Source organism: Rhinoraja longicauda, chromosome 16 (genome assembly GCF_053455715.1).
Source record: "Rhinoraja longicauda isolate Sanriku21f chromosome 16, sRhiLon1.1, whole genome shotgun sequence".
NCBI lineage: Eukaryota > Metazoa > Chordata > Chondrichthyes > Rajiformes > Arhynchobatidae > Rhinoraja > Rhinoraja longicauda.
This window is the reverse complement of record NC_135968.1, coordinates 16,320,413-16,345,573: the sequence shown is the minus strand read 5'-3', so window position 1 is coordinate 16,345,573 and position 25,161 is coordinate 16,320,413. Positions and strand designations below refer to the sequence as shown.

General features: G+C 42.4%; 1 protein-coding gene across 5 annotated transcripts in view; it reads right to left on the bottom strand.

Annotated features, from left to right (window-relative positions):
* The window catches only part of fbxw4 (F-box and WD repeat domain containing 4), an 89,508-nt gene extending 69,314 nt beyond the window's left edge, over positions 1-20,194 (bottom strand). For 4 of the 5 annotated variants that reach the window (XR_013548195.1, XM_078412792.1, XM_078412793.1 and 1 more), the window contains exons 1-4: positions 19,912-20,194; positions 5,123-5,218; positions 4,469-4,654; positions 1,633-1,765 (exon numbers count right to left, since the gene is read on the bottom strand). Coding sequence is in view for 4 of the 5 variants with exons in the window: in XM_078412792.1 (XP_078268918.1) it covers positions 1,633-1,765; positions 4,469-4,654; positions 5,123-5,218; positions 19,912-20,165 (669 nt within the window). In the remaining variant the exon portion in view is untranslated. Of the gene's footprint in view, positions 1-1,632; positions 1,766-4,468; positions 4,655-5,122; positions 5,219-19,911 lie in introns of those variants that run through there. The other variant, XM_078412795.1, reaches the window with a different exon arrangement.
* Positions 20,195-25,161: the final 4,967 nt, after the last annotated feature.

The window sequence follows — 25,161 nt, the reverse complement described above, 5'->3', positions numbered from 1 at the left end:
TACAATACAGATCAACTTTTTGCAGGCAATAAAACAGATACATTCAGTAAGCGGGAGTGAGGCACAATAATTTAATTCTGCCTTTTTCCTCCATAATCCAAACTGAAATCCAGATTTTGTCCAAGGTGATCAAAACTTCCCTTATCTGGTGATATCACAATTCCTCCAAGGATAACATTATTTAAGCGCCATCTATGTGGCGACTATTTGCATACCTTTGGCATGCAAGCAAAGAATTTCACTGTGACTTGTCACATGTGACAATAAAGTAAAGTATTCATTCATTCACTGGGGCGATTTGTATCCTGATGTTGTTGCACAGTGTATCCTTTGCACTATTGACTTGGATCCATCTTAAATGGTTAATCTCAATTTGTCAAATTATCAGATGGAGAATGGTGTGATATATATGTTGCAAGAAAAAGATGGGTTAACAGCATTGAGAAGCAATTATAGATCTATATAGCACAGAAACAGGCCCTTCGGCACACCTTGTCCATGATGACCAAGTTGGCAATGTTTCCTTCAACAGCTCATTCCACATACAGACTACTCTCTGAGTGGGAAGTTTGCCCTGGAGGTCCATTTTAAATCTTTCCTCTCTCATCTCAAGCCTAAACCTGGTTTTACCCTAGGAAAAAGACTGTGAGAGTTCACTTTATCCATGCCCCTCATGATCTTGTACAACATATCCAACCTCTCCCTGTAACTCAAGTACACAAGGCCAGGCAACACTCCTCATTAGTTGTGGAGCATTGTCCTTTGAACTCTCTACTAACTTAGCACAAACTCCCTAAACGTCACCCATTCCTTCTCTCCAGAGATGCTGCCTGACCCGCTGAGTTACTCCAGCATTTTGTGTCTATCTTCGATTTAAACCAGCATCTGCAGTTTTCTTTCCTACGAAACAAAAGGTTGATCTTTCTGGTCTACACAATGTTATTTACAAGATCTGAGTCCAATTGAAGTTTCAAGGAAAAAAAATTACAGCAGAAATTTGAATTGGCGTATAGAAGATTAAGGGGGAGTGCGACAAACCTGCTCAAAATGATGAGGAGAGTTCTTCCTGCATTATAGGATAGATTAGAAACTGTGTGTATTGGCAGGAACGTAAGTAACCAGAAAGCATAGATTTATAATAGTCATATGAAATGGAATAATTGGCAAAAAAGGGACAGGAGCAAGAGGAGTGGAATTTTTTGAAACAGCTTACTGTGAACTAAGACACATTGTTTGAAAGTAAGCTGGAAATAGGAAATATACATACATTAAAAAGGAAATTAATGGAAATATTCAGGTCAATCTTTTAACATTGGTGTCCACAGATAGAAAGATCTACATCTGTGGTGTGTGTTTTGATACTAATATATACATTTTATGACCCATTCCCCATTCCAAATACAGTTCACCCCTTTCTATATATTAATCTAAAATTCATTGCTGGCTTTAGCAAGTTCACAAGGCTGAAGGTGAAAACAAAAAGATTCATTGCTGGCATTCCAAGACTTCATCTTCTCCTTGGTGAGAGTTAAAAATACTCTTTCCCTCACAGATAGTGCAAATTCCACTTCTGATAGGGATGAGATTAGCTGCCAAACTGAGTTTAACACCAGGCTACTTCTCCACACCTACCCGTGCTGTCTTGTCTCTTGAGCCACTAACGATGACATGTCCTCGGCTGTCGATGCAGTTGACCTCTTGATTGTGTGCTGAGTACTCTGTGCAAAAGGAGTTGCAAGTGTCGTAGACAATGATCTTCCCATCCCTGCCAAGTAATTTAACATATGCTCTTAGCAACCTGCATCAGAATTGTCAATAAGATCATTAGAAATATACACACATACATACATGCGTGCGGGCATATACACACACAGATAATAGCGCTCAACGCGGATCTTGCAATATTTCTTTAAATTTTTTTAAAAATGTAATGGATCTGAATCAATGTTGCTCAGCATGAAAAAAAAAGACTTTCATTGACTTTAATGCACATTGCTCCAGGTGCTGTCACTACTGTGCTTAGATAACATGAAAGTTAAGATAAGAGTGAGAGACAGACTGGATGATTAGGAACAAGTAGCGAGAGGGGGGGCATAATCAGGGGCTGAACACCAGTAGGAATACTGTTCCATGTTCTAGAAATGAAAGCTTCTTTGTATTTGATCCGTACCATTAAAATATAACTGCTACCACTATGATGCAAATAAGCTTTGCATCATCAGGAAAAATTGTCCTTTTTGTTTGAAATAGTTACAAAGTATTGGAGTAACTCAGCGGGTCAGGCAACATCTCTGGAGAACATGGATAGGTGTTGTTTCACGACGGGACCCTTTTCCAGTATCTGAAGAAGGCTCGCAATCCTTAACATAACCTATGTTCACCAGAGATGCTGCCTTACCCGCTGAGTTACTGCAGTACTTTTTGCCTTTTTTGTAAACCTGCACCTGCCATTCCTGGTGTCTACATATTACCATTTCAAAGCATGTGCATAATACACATATAGCTAAGAAAGAGTCAGCTTACAAATGACTGAACTGGAATGAATCACTGGACCCAAAACTTTGTGGAGAGGAACTTCTGGTCAAATTAAACAGCCTCCGCTCTCTCATCCAGTAACACAAGAACAGAACGGAGGGCATCCGAGAGACCATGGCATATTCAAGAAAGAAAGCAAATCCAATCACTGCAATTACAACCTCTGCTGCCTACTGTTGAGGATGTCCTCACCGGAGTACTGCCCTGCCCCAGCAGTTGAAGCGCTGCATTGCATCTCCTTACCGAGATGCTGGGCAGATTCCATCATCGACAAATATGTTAGGCACAATAATCAAGGCCTGTCAACTCTAAGAATAATTCAGGGAATCAGCACCAACCATTATATATAATCTTTCTTGTCCTCACAAAAATCTTTCACTGTCAACTGTGAAAATTTGTGATACCCTTCTCAAATGTGGGCATGCTCAGAAATTCTGCTCTGACCTATGTCAAATAAATGATGACATACAAGCTATGATCACCATAGACTCAATCCCAATTTGCAGACTGGGGGTCAAGTAAAGCTGCATTACCACTCCAACACTTCCCAATCTTCCTCATCACGGGCGGCACGGTGGCGCAGCGGTAGAGTTGCTGCCTTACAGCAAATGCAGCGCCGGAGACTCAGGTTCGATCCTGACTACGGGCGCCGTCTGTATGGAGTTTGTACGTTCTCCCTGTGACCTGCGTGGGTTTTCTCCGAGATCTTCGGTTTCCTCCCACACTCCAAAGACGTACAGGTATGTAGGTTAATTGGCTGGGCAAATGTAAAAATTGTCCCTAGTGGGTGTAGGACAGTGTTAGTGTACAGGGATCGCTGGGCAGCGCGGACCCGGTGGGCCGAAGGGCCTGTTTCTGCGCTGTATCTCTAAATCTAAAAAATCTAAAAATCACAAAATGATACCTTACATTGCACCTCTCTCACCTTGAATGGAATTAATCTACAGGACAACTGTAGACTAAATGAGGGATCGAGCTGTCGTATATAGGTGACATGTATGCCCACTTGGAGATGAGCTGCACAGAACAGTTGACACGTTCACTGACACAGTAAGACAAAGCTCCTCCACCAACCTCCACTGCACAACACCAAACTCAGACAATGAAATCTAGTTCACCTTCCACATCTCAGGAACTATCTATCCACAAAGACAGGCATTGATGACAAAAGGTAGCATCTTCTACTGCACCACTGTTTCCTTTGGCCTTGTGAGGAAAATAATTTCCAAGTGATTAGATCAAGATCTCAAAACCAGCAGTCACATCAGCTGCATGCCCCATAGCAGAAGGAACTGCAGATGTTGGTTTTAATTGAAAATAGATACAAAATGCTGGAGTAACTCAGTGGGACAGGCAGCATCTCTGGAGAGAAGGAATGGGTGACGTTTCGGGACGAAACCCTTCTTCAGACTGATGTCAGGGGAGAGGGAGATACATAGATAAGGGAATGTATAGATAAGTGTGAAATGGTGTGAAAATAGGACAAAGGGAATGGAGATCAAGGAAAATGTAGAATAGATCATTGTCAGTTGTGAGAAAATAACAACAAAGCAAACAGGGATAAAATGTAGTCGGAGACTGTAAGACTACTTGGAGAACTGGGAAGGAGGAGAGGATGGAGAGAGAGGGAAAACAAGGGTTACTTGAAGTTAAAGAAGTCAATGTTCATACTGCTGGGGTGTAAATTGCCCAAGTGAAATATGAGGTGCTATTCCACCAATTTGCGCTGAGCCTCACTCTGACAATGGAGGAGGCCCAGGACAGAAAGGTCAGTATGGGTATGGGAGGGGAAGTTAAAGTGTTTAGCAACCATCTGTAGCAGTCTGCAGGTCATGTATCGGTCTTAATAGGAAGCCACGGAGCCAGAGTAGAACCACTGAACTCTCAATCTTAAAGTACTTCCAAAGACTACTCAGTAATTTGAAGTACTTACCCTCCACCACTGACGACTTGAGATTCATTGAGGACAAACCGGCAGACATCATCCTGATGACCAGTGTAGACCGCGACAGGGCGCTTCCGCAGACCAGTGCCATTCCGTCTCAAGGAGTAGGCTCGGATATCAGATGCTTGGGAGAGGTAGAGCCACTGTTGGTCCAGTTGTAACCAAGGTAACAAACTGAAGGGAAATCAGAATAGAGATGAGATCAACACAGGATGCAAAGGTAGCACAATGGGGAATCTATCTCCATGTTTCAGTGAAGCAAAGCAATACCTATCCACCAGGCTTGCCAACATTAAAAGACCACCTAAGCTCCATTATTATACAACCATAAATATTAGCTTAAGTATCAGGAACTAAGTGTGGTGTGGTGTAGTGTAGTGCAGCGCAATTTAAAGACACAGCATAAAAACAAGGAACTGCAGATGCTGGTTTACAAAAAGAACACAAATGCTGGAATAACTCAGCATGTCAGGCAGCATCTCTGGAGGACACAGGCAGGGGACATTTCAGAATCTGAAGAAGGATTCCAACCTGAAACATCACCTATTCGTGTTCCCCACAGAGTTACTCCAGCACTTTGTGTCCTGTCATATTGGGAAGAAGAGCAGCAATAAATAGAACTAAAACTGCGCTGTCACTTACTCGCACTTCCACCTTAGGGTAACCTCTTGGCGACACCTTCCGTGCTTCCAGTTCCGAGAGGCCTTCACGCGCTCCTTCAGAGCTATTTGGGGAAATCTAAAACAGTACAGCACAGTAAAGAAATAAACACAGACTGAAGAGGCATCAGTGATACAGAAGCAGCACTGTTGAAACAGGGGCAGCAAATTAATTTTATACTTTACCCAATGTTCACTTCTGGTAACCTTAAAACTGAAAAGAAACTATCGGGCACAATGTTGAATGGGCAGCCAATTTTGTATAGGAGTCTGAGATAACTTCATTTCCTGCATTTCCCCAATCATCGAGGTGTGGCATTTTGAGAAGTCAAACCAGGGCAGGACCTTTGCAGTGAATGGTAAGGCCCTGGGAAGTGTTGGGAAGCAGAAGGATCGGTAAATAGACTGGATAAAGAAGGCTTTTGCAAAGATGGCTTTCATCGGTCAAGGTATTGAGTATAGCCTTTGGGATGTTATATTACATTTGTATAAGACGTTGGTGAGGCCACACATGGAGTACTAAGTTCAATTTTAGTCACACAGCTATAGGAAGGATGTCATTAAGCTGGAAAGGATGCAGAGAAGATTTACGAGAATGTGTGCCATGAATGGAAGACCTGAGCTACAGGGAGAGGTTGGGCAGGTTAGGAGTTGATTCCTTGGATCATAGGAAGCTGAGGGATGATCTTATAGAGGCTTATAGAATCATGAGGGGAATAGACAGTGAACACACAGAGCCTTTTAGTTAGGATACGGGAATCAATAACAAGAGGACATAGGTTTAAGGTGAGGTCGGGCAAGATTTAATACATAGGAGTAATTTTTTCACTCAGAGGGTGGTGGGTATATGGAACGAGCTTTCAGTGGAGGTTATTGAGGCAGGCATTATAACAACATTTAAAAGAATTTCGACAGGTTCATGGATAGGGCAGGTTTGGAGGGATATGGATAAATGCGGGCAATTGTGACTAGCTTAGCTGGGGCATCTTGGTCGACATGGATGGGTTGGGCTGAAGAGCCTGTTTCTGTGCTGCATGACTATGACTCTCAGAGCTAGCAGAGAGGATTCTGAAGAGAACAGGTTCAACTGTTCCACGTGCGATGAATTCGCACAAAATATACCATTGCTTAGCTGGTTTGATTGCTGTTCAATCACTGCTAGAGTTGAGCTCTAAGCCATTGCAGACTGACAGGATTAATTCTTGGTCTCATCTCACTCCTTAAAATAAGAGCAAAAATAACTCTGCAGAAACATGGGATCAAGAACTATTTGTATTATTCTAAAACCAAATTCCTAACTTGTAGGCATCAGCTTAGCTCATGAGAGAGCACTCTTACTTGAAAATTGCCATTTCAAACGTGACTCCGGGACTTAATCATATGCTAGAGGCTGGAAATCAATGAAGAACTGCCAGAAAAGCAATGCAGAGAGAGGCAAAACAGGGGTAATACAGCACTCTCTGAACTTTAATACAGAGGGTGAACTGCGCTTTGGAGACACCAGGTTTTAAATTACACATTTATAATCTCTAGAGAATCAGACAGGTGGTAAAAACCTGAAGTACTAAATGATCAGCTGGCTTGCCCAGCGAGAAGCTGGAACAGGCTGCTGGTATCTTTGATGCCATATTTAACTTGAATTCAGCTCCGAATCCCAAAACGTCTCGCCAATAGACCGCATATTTTCACCTCTGTATTCACATCCCTGCTATTTCTGGATTTGTCCCTGCTGGTCAATCTCCCTTTTTGCATCATGCAAGAACGTGAAACCATCGGAGCTCTACTACTTGTGTCCTAATTCAAACCCCCCTGTTCGCCCATCTTACCTTGTGATGGAAGATAAAGCAGGTGGGCTTCTGGTTTTTGGAATTTATGAGTATGCAATTTAATTGATTAAAACTTACAAGGCTATGAGGGGACTTGATAGGATATTTCCTTGGTGGAGGAATCTGGAACTGGGGGGACAATTTCAGGGGTTAAAAATTACCAGTTCCAAATGATGGAATTTCTTTTTTTGAGTCAAATCACAAATTATTAGAATACTCCATCCCAGATGAGTTATAACCATGTATTCTGACCTTTAAACTTTACAAATACAGTGCAGAGACATGCCCTTCAGCCCACCGAACCAGGGATCACAGTGTAAGAATAAGGGGTTGGTCATGGAACTGAGATGAGGAAAATCTTTTTCAGCCAGAGTTGTGAATCTGTGGAATTCTCTGCCATAGAAGGCAGTGGAGGCCAATTCACTGAATGTTTTCAAGAGAGCCTCTTAAGGCTCTCAAGGGATATGGGAAGAAAGCAGGAACGAGGTACTGATTTTGGATGATCAGTCATGATCATATTGAATGGGGGCGCTCGAAGGGCCAAATGGCTTACTCCTGCACCTATTCTCTACGTTTCTATGTTTAACTCAGAGTACCCAGGGAAAAACCATGCGGTCCGAGGGAGAATGTACAAACTCCATACAGACAGCACCCACAGTCAAGATTTAATCTCTGTGTCTCTGGTGCTTTAAGACAGCAACACTACCGCTGCACCACTGTGCTGCCCTTAAAGAGGGACCATGAGGGATCTTTGTGCTTTAGTGACATATACGGTACGGGAGGGGGATATGAGTGGGGGAAAGTATGCAGGGCAGCAACTGTGGACTCTGCCCACGCACAACAACTAGGATTTGTCAACCAAAGCTGTGCGAGTAGAACTTTCTTGCCTTCCAAGTAAGATGGCTGAAAGTTTAATCCATGCCAGAGCACAACAATTCAGATAGACACGTGCAAACTCATTAAAAAAAAATTGAATTTCTAAGACACCTTTCAAAATTTTAGGAATCAGAGAGCACTTTACAGCCAAAGAAATACTTGTGAAAAAAGTACTAATGTATGAAACAAAGCAGCAAAACTATGCACAGCAGGATCCCATAAACAGCAGCGTGCTATTTGTGCTATTCTGAAGAATGCTTCCAACCATATTCTCCAAAGATCCTGCATGACGTTCAGGTATGTAGGTTAATTGGCTGGGTAAATGTAAAAATTGTTGCTAGTGAGTGTAGGATAGTGTTAATGTACGGGGATCACTGGGCGGCACGGACTTGGAGGGCCGAAAAGGCCTGTTTCCGGCTGTATATATATGATATGATATGATATGATATGACCTACTGAGTTACTTCAGCATTGGGTTTTTTTTTGTGCTCAACATTCCAGCATCTGCAGTTCCTCATGTTTGCCGATGGTGGGCGAGCATTAAGTATTGGCTAAGAGAGCAAGGAGACCTCCTATAGTTAATTTTAAAATATGCCACAGAACCATTCGCCTCTATTTGTGACGGCAACATTACCTTTCTTCAGTGCTTCATCAAAGCTCTCAACATTGTATTAGGAGCATCAGCTCATGCCCGGAGTCAGATCTGAACCCACAACCATCTGATTCAGAGTCAAGTCAAGTCAAGCTGAGTTTACTGTCATTTGTATGGTGAGGTACAGGAACAATGAAAATCTTAGTTGCATCAACAACATAGGCACATACACCCAGACTACACACAAAATGTCAATTATACACAAATTACACCTAAATTCTGCAAGACATCAAGAGAAAAAGTTTCAAAAAAAGACATTAGAGCTATCCACTGAACTGTGGCCAACAATGACAAAGTATCACTGGTTAGGGCTCCCATTACCAAATAACAACATGCGGTGGTCGTAGAAATTGTCCAGAGATTGATGTGAAAGTTAGGACCTTCTGTGAAGCACTCTGGGGTTGAGTAACTTGGCAACAGTCACGGTTCCTGGCCCTTTGGGAGGAGACACAAACAGTATACCTGCAGTCTTCCCAGAAGCGTGCCCTCACTGGCTTTAGCACAGAAAAGGAAGATTGTAAAGAAAAATATACAAGGTTACATCTTTGGTAATGTGAGACCCTCCAATGCATCCAAACCCAATATAAAACACCTATTTAGGTCAAAGTGCAAAGGTCAGCATGCAGCTCGCTTATTTTAACCAGTTGCCATTTGCTGTTCTGCAGAAACAAATGTGAGACACATATGCTCAGCAACAATAGATCTTCATCACACACACAGAGCAAACTGTAAATCAACAGTGCATTTGGACTGGAGGGAGAGCCCCACACACTTGAAGGACAATCTAGCTTGCTGCCACATTTCACACATCCCACTGCATTTCTGCCTTTCCATCCATGATAAATCCTTATGTTTTAAAACCCAATCATATCCCCCTTTTCATCTTCTGCCACCCACCAACCACCAACCACCCAACCCCCACCCCACCCCCAACCAAACCTGCAACAAACTGTCACAGATTTAGGAAAGTCTCTTTGAAATTACTGAAGGAAAAACCTCTGTTTGATTAATCCACGTGTCAGAGTTAGATACTTCGCTCATTGGTTAATTCTGCCAAGGACGCAAGGAAAACTCTCACTGCTCATCCAAAACACTTACCAATACTCGGCGGCACAGTGGCGCAGCAGTAGTTGCTACCTTACAGTGCCAGAGACCTAGGTTCCATCCTGACCATGGTTGCTGTCTGTACGGAGTTTGTACGTTCTCCCGCATGGGTTTTCTCTGGGTGCTCAGATTTCCTCCCACATCCCCAAAACGTGATGTTTTTTAGCTTCATTGGCTGTTGTAAATTGTTCCTGGTGTGTAGGATAATGCTAATGTCCAGGTGATTGTGGTTGGCGTGGACTTGGTGGGCCGACGGGCCGGTTTCCACACTATCTTTAAACTATAAAATAAACTACTGGGAGTTTGAGATTTGATCTTAAAAGAGTTATATTTCTTTAGTAAAAATGTTCCAAAGCACTCAAAGCTAATGTTTGAAGTCAGTGTTGTTAAAGGAAACGACAGAGGGATTTGAAGAAAATTATGTGGTCACAATGTCAATACTGCAGAGAAGGAAAGGTAGATGCTCTTAGTCACAGTCACATAAGATATATCAGTGGTTTAGGTCAGAGCTGTTCAGGTACTGTAGCAGTGTCAAAAGCCAATTAGGATTTCCTTCTCTCCAGAGATGCTGCCTGTCCCGCTGAGTTACTCCAGCATTTTGTGTCTATTTAGGATTTGAAGAACTAGCTCCAGATAAGCCAGGCGCAAATATGTACTATGCGTGCTATGTTTTTACTGCAGTATGTCACTATGTTAAAGCAAGGTCACTTTAGTTTAGTTTAGTTTAGAGATTCAGCGTGGAAACAGGCACTTTGGCCAACGGTGAGACAGGCACCGTTTGAGTCCACACCAACCATAGATCGCCCCATATACTAGTTCTATCCTACATACGAGGGACAATTTGCAGAAGCCAATAAACCTACAAACCTGCACGTCTTTGTAGTGTGGGTGAAAACTGGAGTACCTGGAGCAAACCCACGTGGTCACAGGGAGAACATGCAAACTCCGTACAGACAGCACCCATAGTCAGGATCAAACCCATGTCTCTGGCGCGTGCGAGGCAGCAATTCTACCACTGTGCCACTGTGCTGCATCTTAAAATCGTAGCTTGCAAAACGTCACAATTACCAACAATATAAGAAAATAACTGCAGATGCTGGTACAAATCGATTTATTCACAAAATCGATTACCAACAAGTTGCATGTACAGGTGTCATCAGGGCCAGATGGAAGGAGCAAAGATAAGAAAGGCAGAGAGAAGGACAAAGAGCATGACAAGGAAAGCCAATAAGTATTGGGACAGGTACCAAAAAGATTTAGGAAATAAGAATGGAAGGGGTTACTAAGGGAGTTCTGGAGCAGAGCTGAGACAGCTGAAGGCTGCCACTGTTATCAGAGCAGAGGGAGGATGAGTTAGAAAGGCCAGTGTCCAAGATTCAGAAAACACAGATGGACTTAATGTGGGAGAAGGTTGCAGAGAGCTAGGAGGAGGGGTTGGGGAATGGAAGGCATAAGCCTAAGCAGGGATTTGCAGTAGACAGGGTCACAGAATCAACAGACGTCAGTAAAGGTGTTGAAGAAGCGAGGTTTTGCATGAAATGTGTGCTACAGTTTCTTGGACGAGTTACATTTTGTGATTGATGATGTCAAGGAGAGCACTGGGTTAGTGCTAATGTTTGGCAGACAAAAAGAGTTTTTATAGTTTTGTTGCATTTCTATATTTTTGTGTTATCTCAGAAGGCTCCAAAGCATTTTAAAACCAATGAAATACTTTTGAAAAGTGATCACTGTCACAAAATACAAAGTTGTGGATGAACACAGAGTCAGGCATTTGTGGAGGGAATGGATAGGCTGTTGACCGGTGCATTGCAGGAAATCCAGTCCAGTACCAACACATACCATTAACAAGGAAAGTGTTGGTACTGGAGATGCAGGAGATTGAAACAACTCACAAACCTTTGTCGGCGTCAGTACAAGTGACCAAAGCAAAAGGCCTTTTGAAAGTTTGGCAAGTAACAGGGTGAGAGATCAGAGAGTGGGACTGATAGAGCAAAAAGCTCTGGAGAACTGCACAATGTTACTAAAAGGTAATACGCAGTCATGGTGATGAGAACCACACAGACTTTGACTTCAACGCCAAGTAGCCAAATGACAGTCAGACAGGGAGAATCCTTCTAAGGTGACACAGTTGCAAAGCAATTAGAGCTACTGCCTAACAGCTCCAATTTCCCAGGTTTGAATTCTGTCAGATACTGTCAGTGTGGAGTTTTCGTGTTCTCTCCATGACTGCATGGATTTCCTCTGGGTGCTTTAGTTTCTTCCCACATCACAAAAATGTGCAGGTAGTTTAATTATGGACTGCAAATTACCAATTACCACTGGTTGAAGATAAAAAGAATCAAAAGGGAGCTGATGAGCATGCGTAGGACAGAATGGGTTGCAGGAATAAAGGGAAATGCGAAAGTGACTGGTGGATTTACTCTTCAAGGAGTTGGGGTGGACCCGATGACAGAATAGCTTTCTCATGTATTGTTAAATAACTTAATAATTGTGCTACCTTCATAAAGCTTGATCAAAACATTACTTAGACAAGCTATCAATCAACTTGCCTAACCTCGCACAAAGACACAACACCCGTGTTTATGCTGTTTATACTGGGTCAAAAAAGTGTTTCATTTCCTGAGCTTCTTTGCATTCATTGAAGTCGGCCAAAGTGGTGGCAGAGGTGTCACAATTGGTGTTAGTATCACTGGGTTCGGAGTGGAAATATTAGACTAGGTGTGTGTTGATAGTCCATGATCTCTTCTGAAACATAGAGATCAGCCCGTGGCAAGAGGAGGACCCTCAAAGATAAATACTCACTCAGCATCGCTAGTCAGACATGAAGAACAAACAGTTGGCAAAGTATCAGGAGGTGAGGCCAAATTCATGAACATGGCCACACTATCTCCTCCTTCCCAGCAAGGAACAATGACTTCAACAGTGGGTGAAAAAAAGTGCTGGAAGGTGAAAATGAACTGTAATTATTTTACAATCTGTAAATGCAAAATGTTGTTTGTTTTATTTTTTTAATTGTAGATGGTGGGGATATGAAATAAAAATATTGATGGCAATACCCAGGAGGTCAGGCAGTACCATGAAGAAAGAAAGGATTAAATGTTTTGGTTCAATTGCAGCATTGCTACAGACTATACTTGTCATTTGCACTGTAATCTTTCTCAACATGTTGACAATGATTAAAAGTAGGGTTGAAAAAGTAATACAATTTTCTCGGATTCTATTGGAGAGCATGAAGGGAGGGGAGATTCCAGAATGAGGGGTCATATCTTTAAAATTAGGGCCAGCACTTTCAGAGTTATGACATTAGTCCCTCTTCACACAAAAGGGAGTGAAAATCGGGAACTCTGTCATGAAACTGTTGAGGCGGAGAATCAATTGGAAACTGCAAAACTGAAATTAATCACAATTTCAGAAGAAGGACAATATAGACTACAAAGTGCTGGTGTAACACAGCAGGTCAGGCATCATCTCTGGAGGACTTCTCCAGTCTGAAGAAGTGTCCCGACCTAAAACATTGCTTATCCATGTTCACCAGAGATGCTGCCTGACCCATTGAGTTAGGCCAGCACTTTGTGTTCTGTGTGTGATTCCAGCATCTGCAGTTGCTTGTGTGTCCATCAAATATTATAGAAACAAGGCATGAAGGTGCAGTTATGACGTAGATCCGCATTGATCCAACTTCATTGGCAAAATGGTGTTATAGACTCATGGTGTTATATGCACTGATCTTATTCCTCGCCCTATTCACCCTTTAAAATACCATCATTGGTTGATAGATACAATGCTCAAGTTATGGGCATGTTGAAATAACTATTCTTCTTGAAAATAGACACAAAATGCTGGAGGAACTCAGTAACTGGTGTAATTCTTTGTAATATGCAAACTATGGAGTGTCACAACACTCTTTGAGGTTTGGAACTTCACAGCCAAGTCCTGTAAGATTATCCCCATTTATATCTACACAAAGCCAACTCTGTCCTTATTCAACATCCAATAAACCTTAGTTTGCAGCAAATAAATGGCGGGTATCTGTATTTCAAACCTATGAAAAGTTACTTTCAGGAGAGAATCTAACAAGACAGCCCCAGGGACGCTAAGCATCACAGCAACAGCTTCGCCAAGAGTGGGGTGAGTGCCAAATGAATAATCCAACTACTCACACAAAAACAAATCATCAACAGCAACCACAGCTTCAGATCTTAGTTTAAATATTCTCATTATTGGTGGGAGGGGGCGCATTTTTAGAACAGGTCTTTGACCTTGAGGGGGGGGGCATTCCTGCACTTAATGACATTTGCTAAAATTTGACAATATTGTAGCATACCTCTTGACTCAATAAAACAGTTCAGTGCTTCTCACCTCCACTACCACCCCCCCCCCCCCCCCCCCAACCTCAACTACCCCTACATTTCTCCTTCAAGCACATTCCCATCAGCTTTTGTTTCAAGCCATTGTTCCCTAAGGCCACTTAAAAATGATTCAGGCAGTAAATAAGCATCTCACATAGCTGTTAACACGCGTTACAGTGGCCGCTTCGCACACAGAATGCCTTGGTGTTCCATTTTCCCATCCTCTTGCCATAGCCTCAGGCATTTCTCTTTTCTCTCTCTCTACACCCTCCACCTGCCCCAAGCCCTGTATATCTTTTGACACTTTCTTTTTAGTGTGATTGCATTCCTAGACATCTGACTTAAAGTCACCCATTCCACGTCTTTGCTCTTGTGATCATCAAAGCCAGGCGAGAAAATAATTTGCTTTCTCAGGGTCTGCTGATTCAGGTTGGGGAAGGGGATGGAACCAGAGCTTGTCGCTTGAAAGACAAAGCAATTTTCTAAAATAGCAGTTCGTCCCTCACAAAGAACAAACAAAGACGTGCATGCGTACAGTGCCCATGGTTCACTTTCAGAGCTTTGCCCCAAAGAAATACCTTTGAAGGCATTTCCATTGTAATGTAGGAAACGCTGCAATTTGCACAGAGCAAGAACCCTCAAACAAAAAATTGATAATGACAAGATAGTGTGCAATAAAAGTGCTAGGTGAGGGATAAGTAACGGGGCAGTCACAAACAATAACTCTAGCCATCTTCAGCTCATGGACACAAGCCATTTAACTCCTTACATCAGCCTCCTCCAGGATGTGGCTAAACGGAAACTATAGGAACAGTACCTCGTGTTCCAGCTTGGTTCTACAAACCAATGGCATGGACAATGGATTCTCCAGTTTCAGGTAACCCACCATGTTTCTCTCTCTCTCTCTTACTTTCTAAACCACCCAGGTCCTCTCACACACATCCCTTTTTCCAACCTCGCGTCCAGTTATCCAGTTTCTTTCCCCTCCCCAACTGGTTCTATTTGCCTATTACCCACACATTCAATCCACTATTTCCCATATCCCCTCCCCATATTATTCGCATCCCTCCCTTATCTGGTTCCTCTCATCAGCTTTCTTTCTTATCAGATTCCAAAATCTGCAGCCCTTTGTTATCTCCACTTATCACCTCCCATCCTCTGTCACTAGCTCCAACCTTCTCTCCTCTACCTGGCTCCATCTGCCCATCAATCCACTTAACACTTGCCAGCTCCAATCTCACTCCTCCCTCCACCTCATTATACTGGTTATCTCCCCTTTGCACTTTCAGTCCTGCTGCAAGGTCTCGACCTGAAATATCATATCATATCATATATATACAGCCGGAAACAGGCCTTTTCGGCCCTCCAAGTCCGTGCCGCCCAGTGATCCCCGCACATTAACACTATCCTACACCCACTAGGGACAATTTTTACATTTACCCAGCCAATTAACCTACATACCTGTACGTCTTTGGAGTGTGGGAGGAAACCGAAGATCTCGGAGAAAACCCACGCAGGTCACGGGGAGAACGTACAAACTCCTTACAGTGCAGCACCCGTAGTCAGGATCGAACCTGAGTCTCCGGCGCTGCATTCGCTGTAAAGCAGCAACTCTACCGCTGCGCTACCGTGCATGTCAACCATGATTTCCCTTCTCAGATGCTGCCTGGCCCACCAAGTTCCTCCAGCAGTTTGTTTTTTGCTCCAGATTCCAGCACCTGAACGCTTATTTAATTATTTTTTTAGATTTAGAGATACAGCGCGGAAACAGGCCCTTCGGCCCACCGAGTCCGCGCCGCCCAGCGATCCCCACACATTAACACTATCCTACACACACTAGGGACAATTTTTTTACATTTTACCCAGTCAATTAACCCACATTCAGCAATCATGAAAACCAGCAGAGCCAAGCCCAAATCTTTCCAATTTAAAAAAAATGCAGATGCTGAAAATCTAAACTGAAAACAGGCCACAACTGTGAGAAAGATACTGGTTGGAGCTAGCGACAGAGTCTATAATAGGTTCGGACGGATAGGATAGGTTTGGAGGGATTTGGGCCAAATGCAGGCAGGTGGGACAAGTCGATGGGACATGATGGTCAGCGTGGGCAAGTTGGGCCGTAAGGGCCTGTTTCCACGCTCTATGACTCTAGCCAACATTTCAAGTTGGAGACCCTTTGTCAGAACTGAAAAGGAAACAAAAGCAGCTTGTAAAGCTGCAATGAGTGAGGGAGGATTGTGTCTTGATAGGGCAAAACCAGGTGACCAGTGGGACAAGGTTATCTGGTCAATGAGTGAATGGGAGCAGTTAGAGGGCAAGAAAATAGACTTAACATTGGAGTTGTGAAATGCAGAGCAGGCCAACAAGTCTAGCAAGTCATGCTAGACACTTCCAGAGAGGGAATAAAAGGAAGAAAATAAAACAAGCTGGGCTAATATTACACATGGATGATTGATACAGGCCGAGAGTAATAGAAGATGGAATTCACTATTGAGTGGGAGTAGGATGAGGAATGAAAGTGGCAGGTGATAAGCAGCTCAGGGCTTGCCGCTGTAGACTGATCATGGGTATTCCACAAGATAATCACCCAATCTGCTTTTGGTTTCTCCAATGTAGAGGGGACCACATCGTGAACACAGAATGCAGGACACTAGATTAGAAGTGCAGGTGAATCATTGAATCATGAATTCCAGGTGAAACAACTTTTAATTTCACCAGCACCAGCATCTGATGGATCTTCTCTGTTTTCACTGACAGTAATAAAATGGGTCACAACAAGAAAAAAAAAATCCAGGGAGATGAGACCATGCTGCTTATAAACTAAAGGACAGTGGTCAGCAATGAAAGCCGTCTTATTCCAGTTTCTGAAATGCTGAGGTTAACTACAGCTACCAAAAGGATATCCCTGAACTAACTCAACACTAACTGTGAATCTAGTGACTCAATACAAGTTCCATATTGAGCACATTCACTTCCAAACGTAATTATTATGACACATTAAGATACAATGCCTTCCTCACAAGTGACTCGCTTGCTATCTCTACTGCCAAAGTGACTTTCTTGTCATTCAAAAGCATAGAATCACTGCTTCCAGAAATAACAAACTACCTATTCTCCAGGAACACTTCAACATGGCATTCAGCAACCTCCCTGCACTGCCAGCCAAACCACAGGGAATAGACAGCACCATTAAATCCAGCTTTATTACTGCTTTACTGGATTAACTTTACCAGATTAATCTTTAACATGCAGTAGGTACAGAATTTGTTATGACAGCTCATGGGGTATAACTGATGTCCTATGCATTGTGCTCGCGGTTCCTGTGGCTTGCCACCAATGAGGTGTAGTATCTGATTAGTCTACTCCTGAATTCTAGGCATTGCCTATCCAGCTCTTGACATTCAGGCTATATATCACTGCCCTGCTGCAAAAGCATGTGTACAATTTGTATGTGACAATCCCCTGCTGACTTCATTTTTCTGGAGAAATTACTCCTGCTTTTATTGGGAGATGTTGCAGTTTCTGTTATGAGTTCTGTTTTCAACCAGCTTCTGTTCAAAAGTAAGGAGTGAAGATAAGCCTAGCAACCATGAACTAGTTAATTTAACCTCGGTGGTGGGAGACTTTCAAAGAAATTAATCCAAAACAAATTAACAGGGACTCAAATTTAAATTCTCCAGCTGCCATAGCTCAACACAAATTTGTATTTCTGATCAACATCCAGGCCATCAAATACTTTAGTTTAGTTTAGAGATACAGCATGGAAACAAGCCCTTCGGCCCACCAAGTTCATTGATCACCCGTTCACACTAGTTCTATGTTATCCCACTTTCTCATCCGCTCCCTACACATTAGGAGCAATTTTTAAAGAGATTAATTAATCTCCAAATCTGTATGTCTTTGGAATGTGGGAGGAAACCAATGCATCCAGATGGTCACAGGGAGAATGTGCAAACTTCACATAGACAGCACCCACGGTTCAGGATCAAACCCATGGTCTCTGACACTGTGAGGCATCAGTTCTTCCAATTGCTCCACTGTGCAGCCCCATCCAGATGCTAATCCAGAAACTCAAACACTATCCACAATAAATCACTTCATTATTAAATAAATTGGAGTGTCCTTGCTGTACAAGCACAGCATGTTAAAGCACACCATCATTAATGCACAGTCAGTCACCAGGTTCAGTTAATGAAGCCTCAAGCAACTGTTGGTCAGTTATATTACTTGCTTCCCACACTTGAGAATTTTCCAGTGCACTCATTCTGCACCTTTCAAGCCACAACAGCACATGTGCTATACCCACAACAGATGCCGATGCAGCAAATGGTATCCGAGATCTGAACATCTGTAGCACAGGTGACATAGAGATGGCATGAATCCTCAAACTAGTTAATGGAAACCGGGCGATTTTTATAACATGGAATCTTATGGTTAAATCAAGAGGGCTGCTTAATATAACTTAACCAATTCATACTAACAGCAATGGTAGAGAAAAACTAGAAACAGGAGGCGACCACTCACCCCTCCTCTCACCATGTCCGCTCGCCGATCAAAAAGGTTGGGGCTGTATCTAAATAGATGCTGCCCATTATTAACACTGTTTTCAAAGTGCCCTGGTACCCATTCCTTAATGATAGATACGAGCACTTTGCCCACTATAGGCTAATTGGTTTGCAGTTTCCTCTCTCCTGCCCTCATTAAAACTTTATCTCTGGAACTGATGTGCTACAATGCTGAGAATTATATTCTGCACTCCATCTTTCCCATCATACTCGAGTCTGGCTTGATTGAATTTTTATTGTAATATCTGATCTAATTGGTTAGCATGCAAAACAAAACTTTTCACTGTATCTCGTAAGCCTAATTTAATATGTCTCAATCCATAAGAGAGCCACAATACCTTCGATCCGTATTTTCTTTTTTTAACTTATTTGCAGACATTTGCACACTCTTTTTATGTTCCAAACTAATTATTTATTCTGAACTTCAATCAGCCTCATCAATACTTAAGAATTTACATACAAATAGACCAAAAACGTACTACTGTGAGTGAAACTTGGCGACTCCAGGTCCTCACACTTCTGTAACCAGTTCATTTTTACACAATGCCAGTAAGCTTCACTGGTCCAGAATTACAAATGGCTGAAGTCTGGATGGCCTTGCATTTGAAGCATGAAAAAAGACCTCTTTAGGCTGAGGGAATAAAGCAAAATATCCTAATTGACCAGTTTAAGATGAAATGTTCAATGCATGGGGCCACTCACAAACCAGACCAAGAGGCCATTCCAATCGATGTCCCTTCACGATATAAACAAATCAATTTTTCAAAGAGAGCAGATGTAAAAGAAAAAATATATACCTAGAAATTCAGTACGTCATCATCTGCCCACCTCATTCCTCATTGAAAGAAAACTATCAGTGTAACCTGTGTATTATCCTTACATTATAAAATACAATCATTAATTTTGTTATAATTCGTATTTCACTATGCACACCCCAACCCTTCCTGGAAAAGTTATTTCCTAAATCGGCCCCATCCGACCTCAGACTGAACACTGAACTTACCCGTGTACCCCAGGTTAAATAAAGGATGAACATTTTATAAAGTAACGTTTATAGGAACAGTGACATATCAACATAGGAAGAATACAGTGTATGCACGCAGATGGCTCAGGCTCTGTGCAGGGAGTCAGTCAATGGAAAGCAATGCCCAGTTGGGGCGAATAAAGTGAAAATAAAGTGGAAATTAAAATTAAACGGCGCAGAAGCCGGAGATCTTAAAATAAGTTCTTATGCAGAGGATGGAATTAAATAATTTTGAGTTATTCGATGCGGCAGTTAGTGAAGGTGACGGTCGGTAACCATGGAGACTGGTAGTCGGGTCGGCAGGAGCCGCAGACTCAGGTAGGCCGCGCCTCCATTTTTTGAAGGGAATCGGTGTTAAAAACGTTTTTTTACTCACGCGTCCCTTCCCAGGCGGGTGAGGCCGGTGTTGAGGGAGACTCTGGCGATGCTTCTCCACAGAGTGTCCCTGTTGATGAGGCGCTGGAACCTCCGGCAGACCTGCGACAGCCGGCCCAGGGCCTGGGCATCGGCGTACGAGAAGAGCAGCAGCAGGATGTCGTCGGGGAGCTGGGGCAGCAACAGTGCCAGCATCGCCCTCCTCTCACCCTGCCTGGTACGGGGGCAGAGAAACTCATACCCCTCCTCCTGCATTTGCCCCCATCTCTTCCTTCCCTTCCTTCCCTCCCTCCCTCCCCTCCCCTCCCTCCCTCCCTCCCTCTCTCTCTCTAAACCCCGCCGGCCGCCATCTCCAGTCGTGCAGACAGAAGTCACACGTGTAGACGGAGCCTGCTCCTGTCGTGTCAACTATTAGGTTCACCAGCATGTGGATTATTTATATCTGCATTATATAAAATACTTCTCTATTATCTGTAATAGTGAAAAAGTACGGGTCACATAAGTAAGCAGGGAGTGAGCAATCAAATTATGTAAGCAACTGTTCTATGTATTTTTTAAAAATATATAAATGTGTCAGGACATAAATATACTTTGCACGTGTGTTTTATGTATTGAGGTGGTCTGTATGAACGCAGTGGCATTACATATGCAACTTCCTAAGTGGGTGGATAGGTTTAAATTAATTTGATTACATGGGAGTTTACATTTTTGTCAGCATATAATGTTATGGATCTAGCATTGTTGAAAGGGCGATGGAGCCAGAAAGCCTCGTCATATAAGAAGGTAAACATATGAACACTTGAAGAAGCATGGCCTCCAAGGCAATGGTCAAGGAGCTGGGAAGTGGGAGTGACTCCTTTGGTTGTATCTTGGCCAATATTGACACAATAGGATGAGTGGCCTGATGAGCTATAAAACTCATATTGCCATGATTTTGTACATTAATGAATCCGATGGGAATTTTTAACTTCTTGGGGGGTGATCACTGATTATTTATGAAACAAAAGTGTTTATTTAATTGTTAGAATCATCCCAAAGGTCATTGATGAAATGCCACAATCCTTTAGGTTTATTATTGCCACGTGTACTGAAGTACAGTGTAAAGCTTTGTTTTGCATGCCAACCAAACAGGTTAGATGTATTATACATAAATACAAGCAAGTCAAATTCAAGTACAATAGATAACAAAGTCGATGATGCAGAATTTAGAATATAGTTTTCAACGTTGTAGTGGATCAGTTACAAAGACAAAGACAAATATCCAACGCAGTGTCTTACCTCCAACAAGCTTCCCACTGGAGTAAGGCTATTCTGCAGGACCAATGGGAAACTGTTAAACTTACACTGCCGTTACCCCTCAGGTTCGTAAAATCAACAGAAGCAATGGAGTTTTGTTGCGTAAGATCACTCAATCACCCAAAACAATGTATTGAACAACGGAATCAAAGTAATTTTAAACAGGACTTGGCCTTCTGTGATCATGCAGTCATGTCGTAACAGTATCTTACTGTGTAGGATTGCACAGAAGTGCTATCTCATTGTGGGTGATCACACAGACAGAGTAATAGGGTCTTGCTGCATATGATCATACTGGCAGAAAGACTGTGTATGGTCACTGCCACAGAGTAACAGGGTCTTTACGTGTACGATCGCAGACACAGAGTGACAGGATTTTACTGCATTCAGTGATTTAGTTACACAGATACAGGGCTACTGTTATGAAGTTATTCCATCACCCAGACACAGATCTGCACAATCATAGAGGTAGTTTGTTCAACATTGGAAGGATAAAACAACTCTGCAAGGCCTTATAGAGTTATAGAGTGATACAGCATGGAAACAGGCCCTTCAGCCCAACTTGCAGACACCGACCAACATGCCCTATCAACACTAGTCCCACCTGCCTACGTTTGGCCCGTATCCCTCAAAACCTATTCTATCCATGTACCTGTCTAAATGTTTCTTAAACGTTGCAATAATACCTGCCTCAATTACCTCCTCCAGCAGCTCATTCCATATACCCACCACCCTTTGTTTAAAAAAGTTACCCCCAATTCCTATTCAATCTTTCCCCCCTCACTTTAAACCTATGTCTTTGTCGTGTATACGAGGGAATTTGCTCTTGAGCAATTGGTGTAACAAAGTAAAAGAATTTTGCGGTTACATCACAGGGAGCAGAAGGCAACGGCTGGTGATAGGAAATAATTTGGGTGTTTGGAATTGCAGCTTAACGCAATTACAGACTTACCAGATTTATACTTCAATCGGTTTTACTGTAAAACCGTACACTTCATTTTATTTTTAAGTGCAGCCAATTTAAAGATAGGTCATATGAGAAGAGGTCTTTTCATGTGAATGGGGGGCTAGTTTTAGTCTAATCCCAGGTGCTGCGTAACAGTATACAAGTATATCTCAGCAACGCCTGTAATTTAATGTATTACACTGTTGAATGGGGGCTTGGCTATTGAACAGCTTTCAGTGTGTTCATCAGTGAAAGGATTAGATGCAAGGAATGTAGCAGAACTCACACCTCTAAACTAAAGTGCTTCCCATTTGAGAGGGAGGGGGAAAAGATGAAAATGTGTTTTTTTAACTTTATTCTATTTATTCATGATCAAAGATGCCGGCATCTATTACGATTGTGGCTGCACTAAAGTGACAGCTGGAAAATAGTTAGCAAAATTACACGTTACTGTATCATTCAAAATGTTTTACTAAAGGAGGTGATTTGTGGATTAGACTGTACTCACTGAGGTAATTGAGTTATTGTGAGCGACAAGGCAGAAAATAGAAAGGAGGAAATGACAGAGAGAGACACAGACAGACTGACAGAGAGAGATGTAAATGTAAAAGTTAGATTTAGCTCTTAGGGCGAAAGGAATCAAGGAATATGGGGGAGAAAGCAGGAACGGGGTACTGATTTTAGATTATCAGCCTTGATCATATTGAATGGCGGTTCTGGTTCAAAGGGCCAAATGGCCTACTCCTGCACCTATTTTTCTATGTTTCTAAGTAAAGTACTGAGATTTATGTTCAGGGCACAGAAGAAGAAAATAATTTTCTACTAACAAACTTTTACCCCTATATCTGCCCCCATCCCTATCACAACAGCACAACTGCTTATAGCTTGGATGCAGAATTTATTTGATTAGATGAAAGATACAGCATGGAAACAGGCAGTTCGGCACATTGAGTCCACTGTGACCATCGATCACCCATTCACACTAGATCTGTTGTCCCACTTTCTCATCCACTCCCTACACACTAGGGGCAATTTTGCAGAGAACGATTAATCTACATGCGCACATCTTTGGGATGTGGGAAGAAACCGGAGCACCCAGAGGAAACCCATGTGGTCACAGGGTGAACATGCAAACTCCACGCAGACAGCACCCGAGGTCAGGATCGAACCCAAGTCATTAGCGCTGTGAGGCAGCAGCTCTACCAGCTGCACCACTGTGCCACTTCTATTGGAATCTTTGATAAGTTGTGAAAGTTGCTCCGGATGTGAGCCAAGTTAGTCAGAGCATATTCAGCCCAAAAGGGTCTCCGAACTGACCCATCTGTGTGCACATCTTCCTGTAACAGTTCCTTTATTGCACTCAGTGTGTTGGTTACTTTTCATTCATTGTCATCCATAATTTAACTCAGTGACCTCGCAGGCAAGAGCACGGTCAACAGTACTGATTGGTCCGTGTGGAGTCATATAAAGACCAGATTGGGGTAGAATGGCAGATTTCCTTTCCTCAAGAACTGAAGTGGAGGAAAATGTTTGAATTTCCAACGATCTGGAGATACTGGTACAATTGCAACCTCATTGCAATCAATGACATATTGATCATGATCGAAACAAACTCATGGTCAAACCTGCAACCTCCCACATTTGAATTCCTCCCCTCCAATTCCTTTGTCTTTCATCAGTTGCCATTGAACACAGGACCTTCATCTGTCTGGGCCCCAATCTCTGACACTACTTCCCTAAACTGCTCTGCCTCTCCCACTTTTCAAAGTGGTTCCTTTGTTACCCATTTGAGCAACCTTCTGGTCACCTGTTCTTAATACGAGATCAGTGCCATTTGTCCTGATTTTGTCAAGCATCTTTAAGATGTTTTATTATGTTAAACGCAATTGTATAAATGAAAGATGTTAATCGGGAACAGATTCACAGTGAAGCCTGACACAAAAAGCTGGAGTAACCCAGCGGAACAGGCAGCATCTCTGGAGAGAAGGAATGGGTGACGTTTCGGGTCGAGACCCTTCTTGTACATCACAGTGAAGCCTGATTGCCAGCTACAATGAATACAACAGTTGAGAATAGGATTTATAGAGTTGAGTCCTGCCAGCTAGTCTTCTCCCTCTCCCATGTTTGCAATTATAATACCTACTTTTGAGTAGAAGGACCAGTTACTCTGAAAACATATGTGGTCTGGACACTATACTTATGTGAATTATTTTTTTCTTATTGCAATGGATCTTCTTCAATGTTTGGAACAAATTTGACTCCTAAACCTACTTGATATAGGAAAGACTTTATAAATGGGTACATTGTGGAGATAGCCAAATAAACATTTAGGGAGGAAATCAAATACCCTTCTGAAACATTAATATCCATTAATAAAAGGAAATGTGCTCTCCTTATCTAGTACAATCTACATATGACCCCAAATCCACCAATGTAATTGACTTAATGGCATTCTGAAATGCCCTAGAAAGCCACTCAGTTCATAGGGCAAATCGGGATGGACAATGTGGCAGAGATCCTCATATTCTTTGAATAAATACATTTAAAAGGTGTGGGAAAAATGAGCAGACAAATAAGGTGAGAATGTTTCCGATTCATAGACACTGGGACGCATAGATAACTTGGTAAGTACTGACTCAGGCTGGAAGATGTACAATGAGTCAGCACAGCATATTGAGTGGATTTGAGCCGCACATATACTCCCAGAGTGAACGGTCCAATAGCAGTATGACTCTGATGCCCCCACAATTGATGATCTGAATGTTATCCTGTGACCCCTGCTACAATATCCTTGTACAGATATAATGAGAAACAAGCTCAGCTTCGAAAACACCCATTATTAAACATTATTTTGCTGCTCACTTGTCAGATTTATCCAACGCTCTGCAAAGTGCTGACTCAACTGCAACAACGTGCATTTATATATCACCTTTAACCAGCAGCAGCAGGTCCTTAAAGAAAGAGATCTCAAACATGTAGAATGATTGGAGTCTTATTAAAAATCTCTTT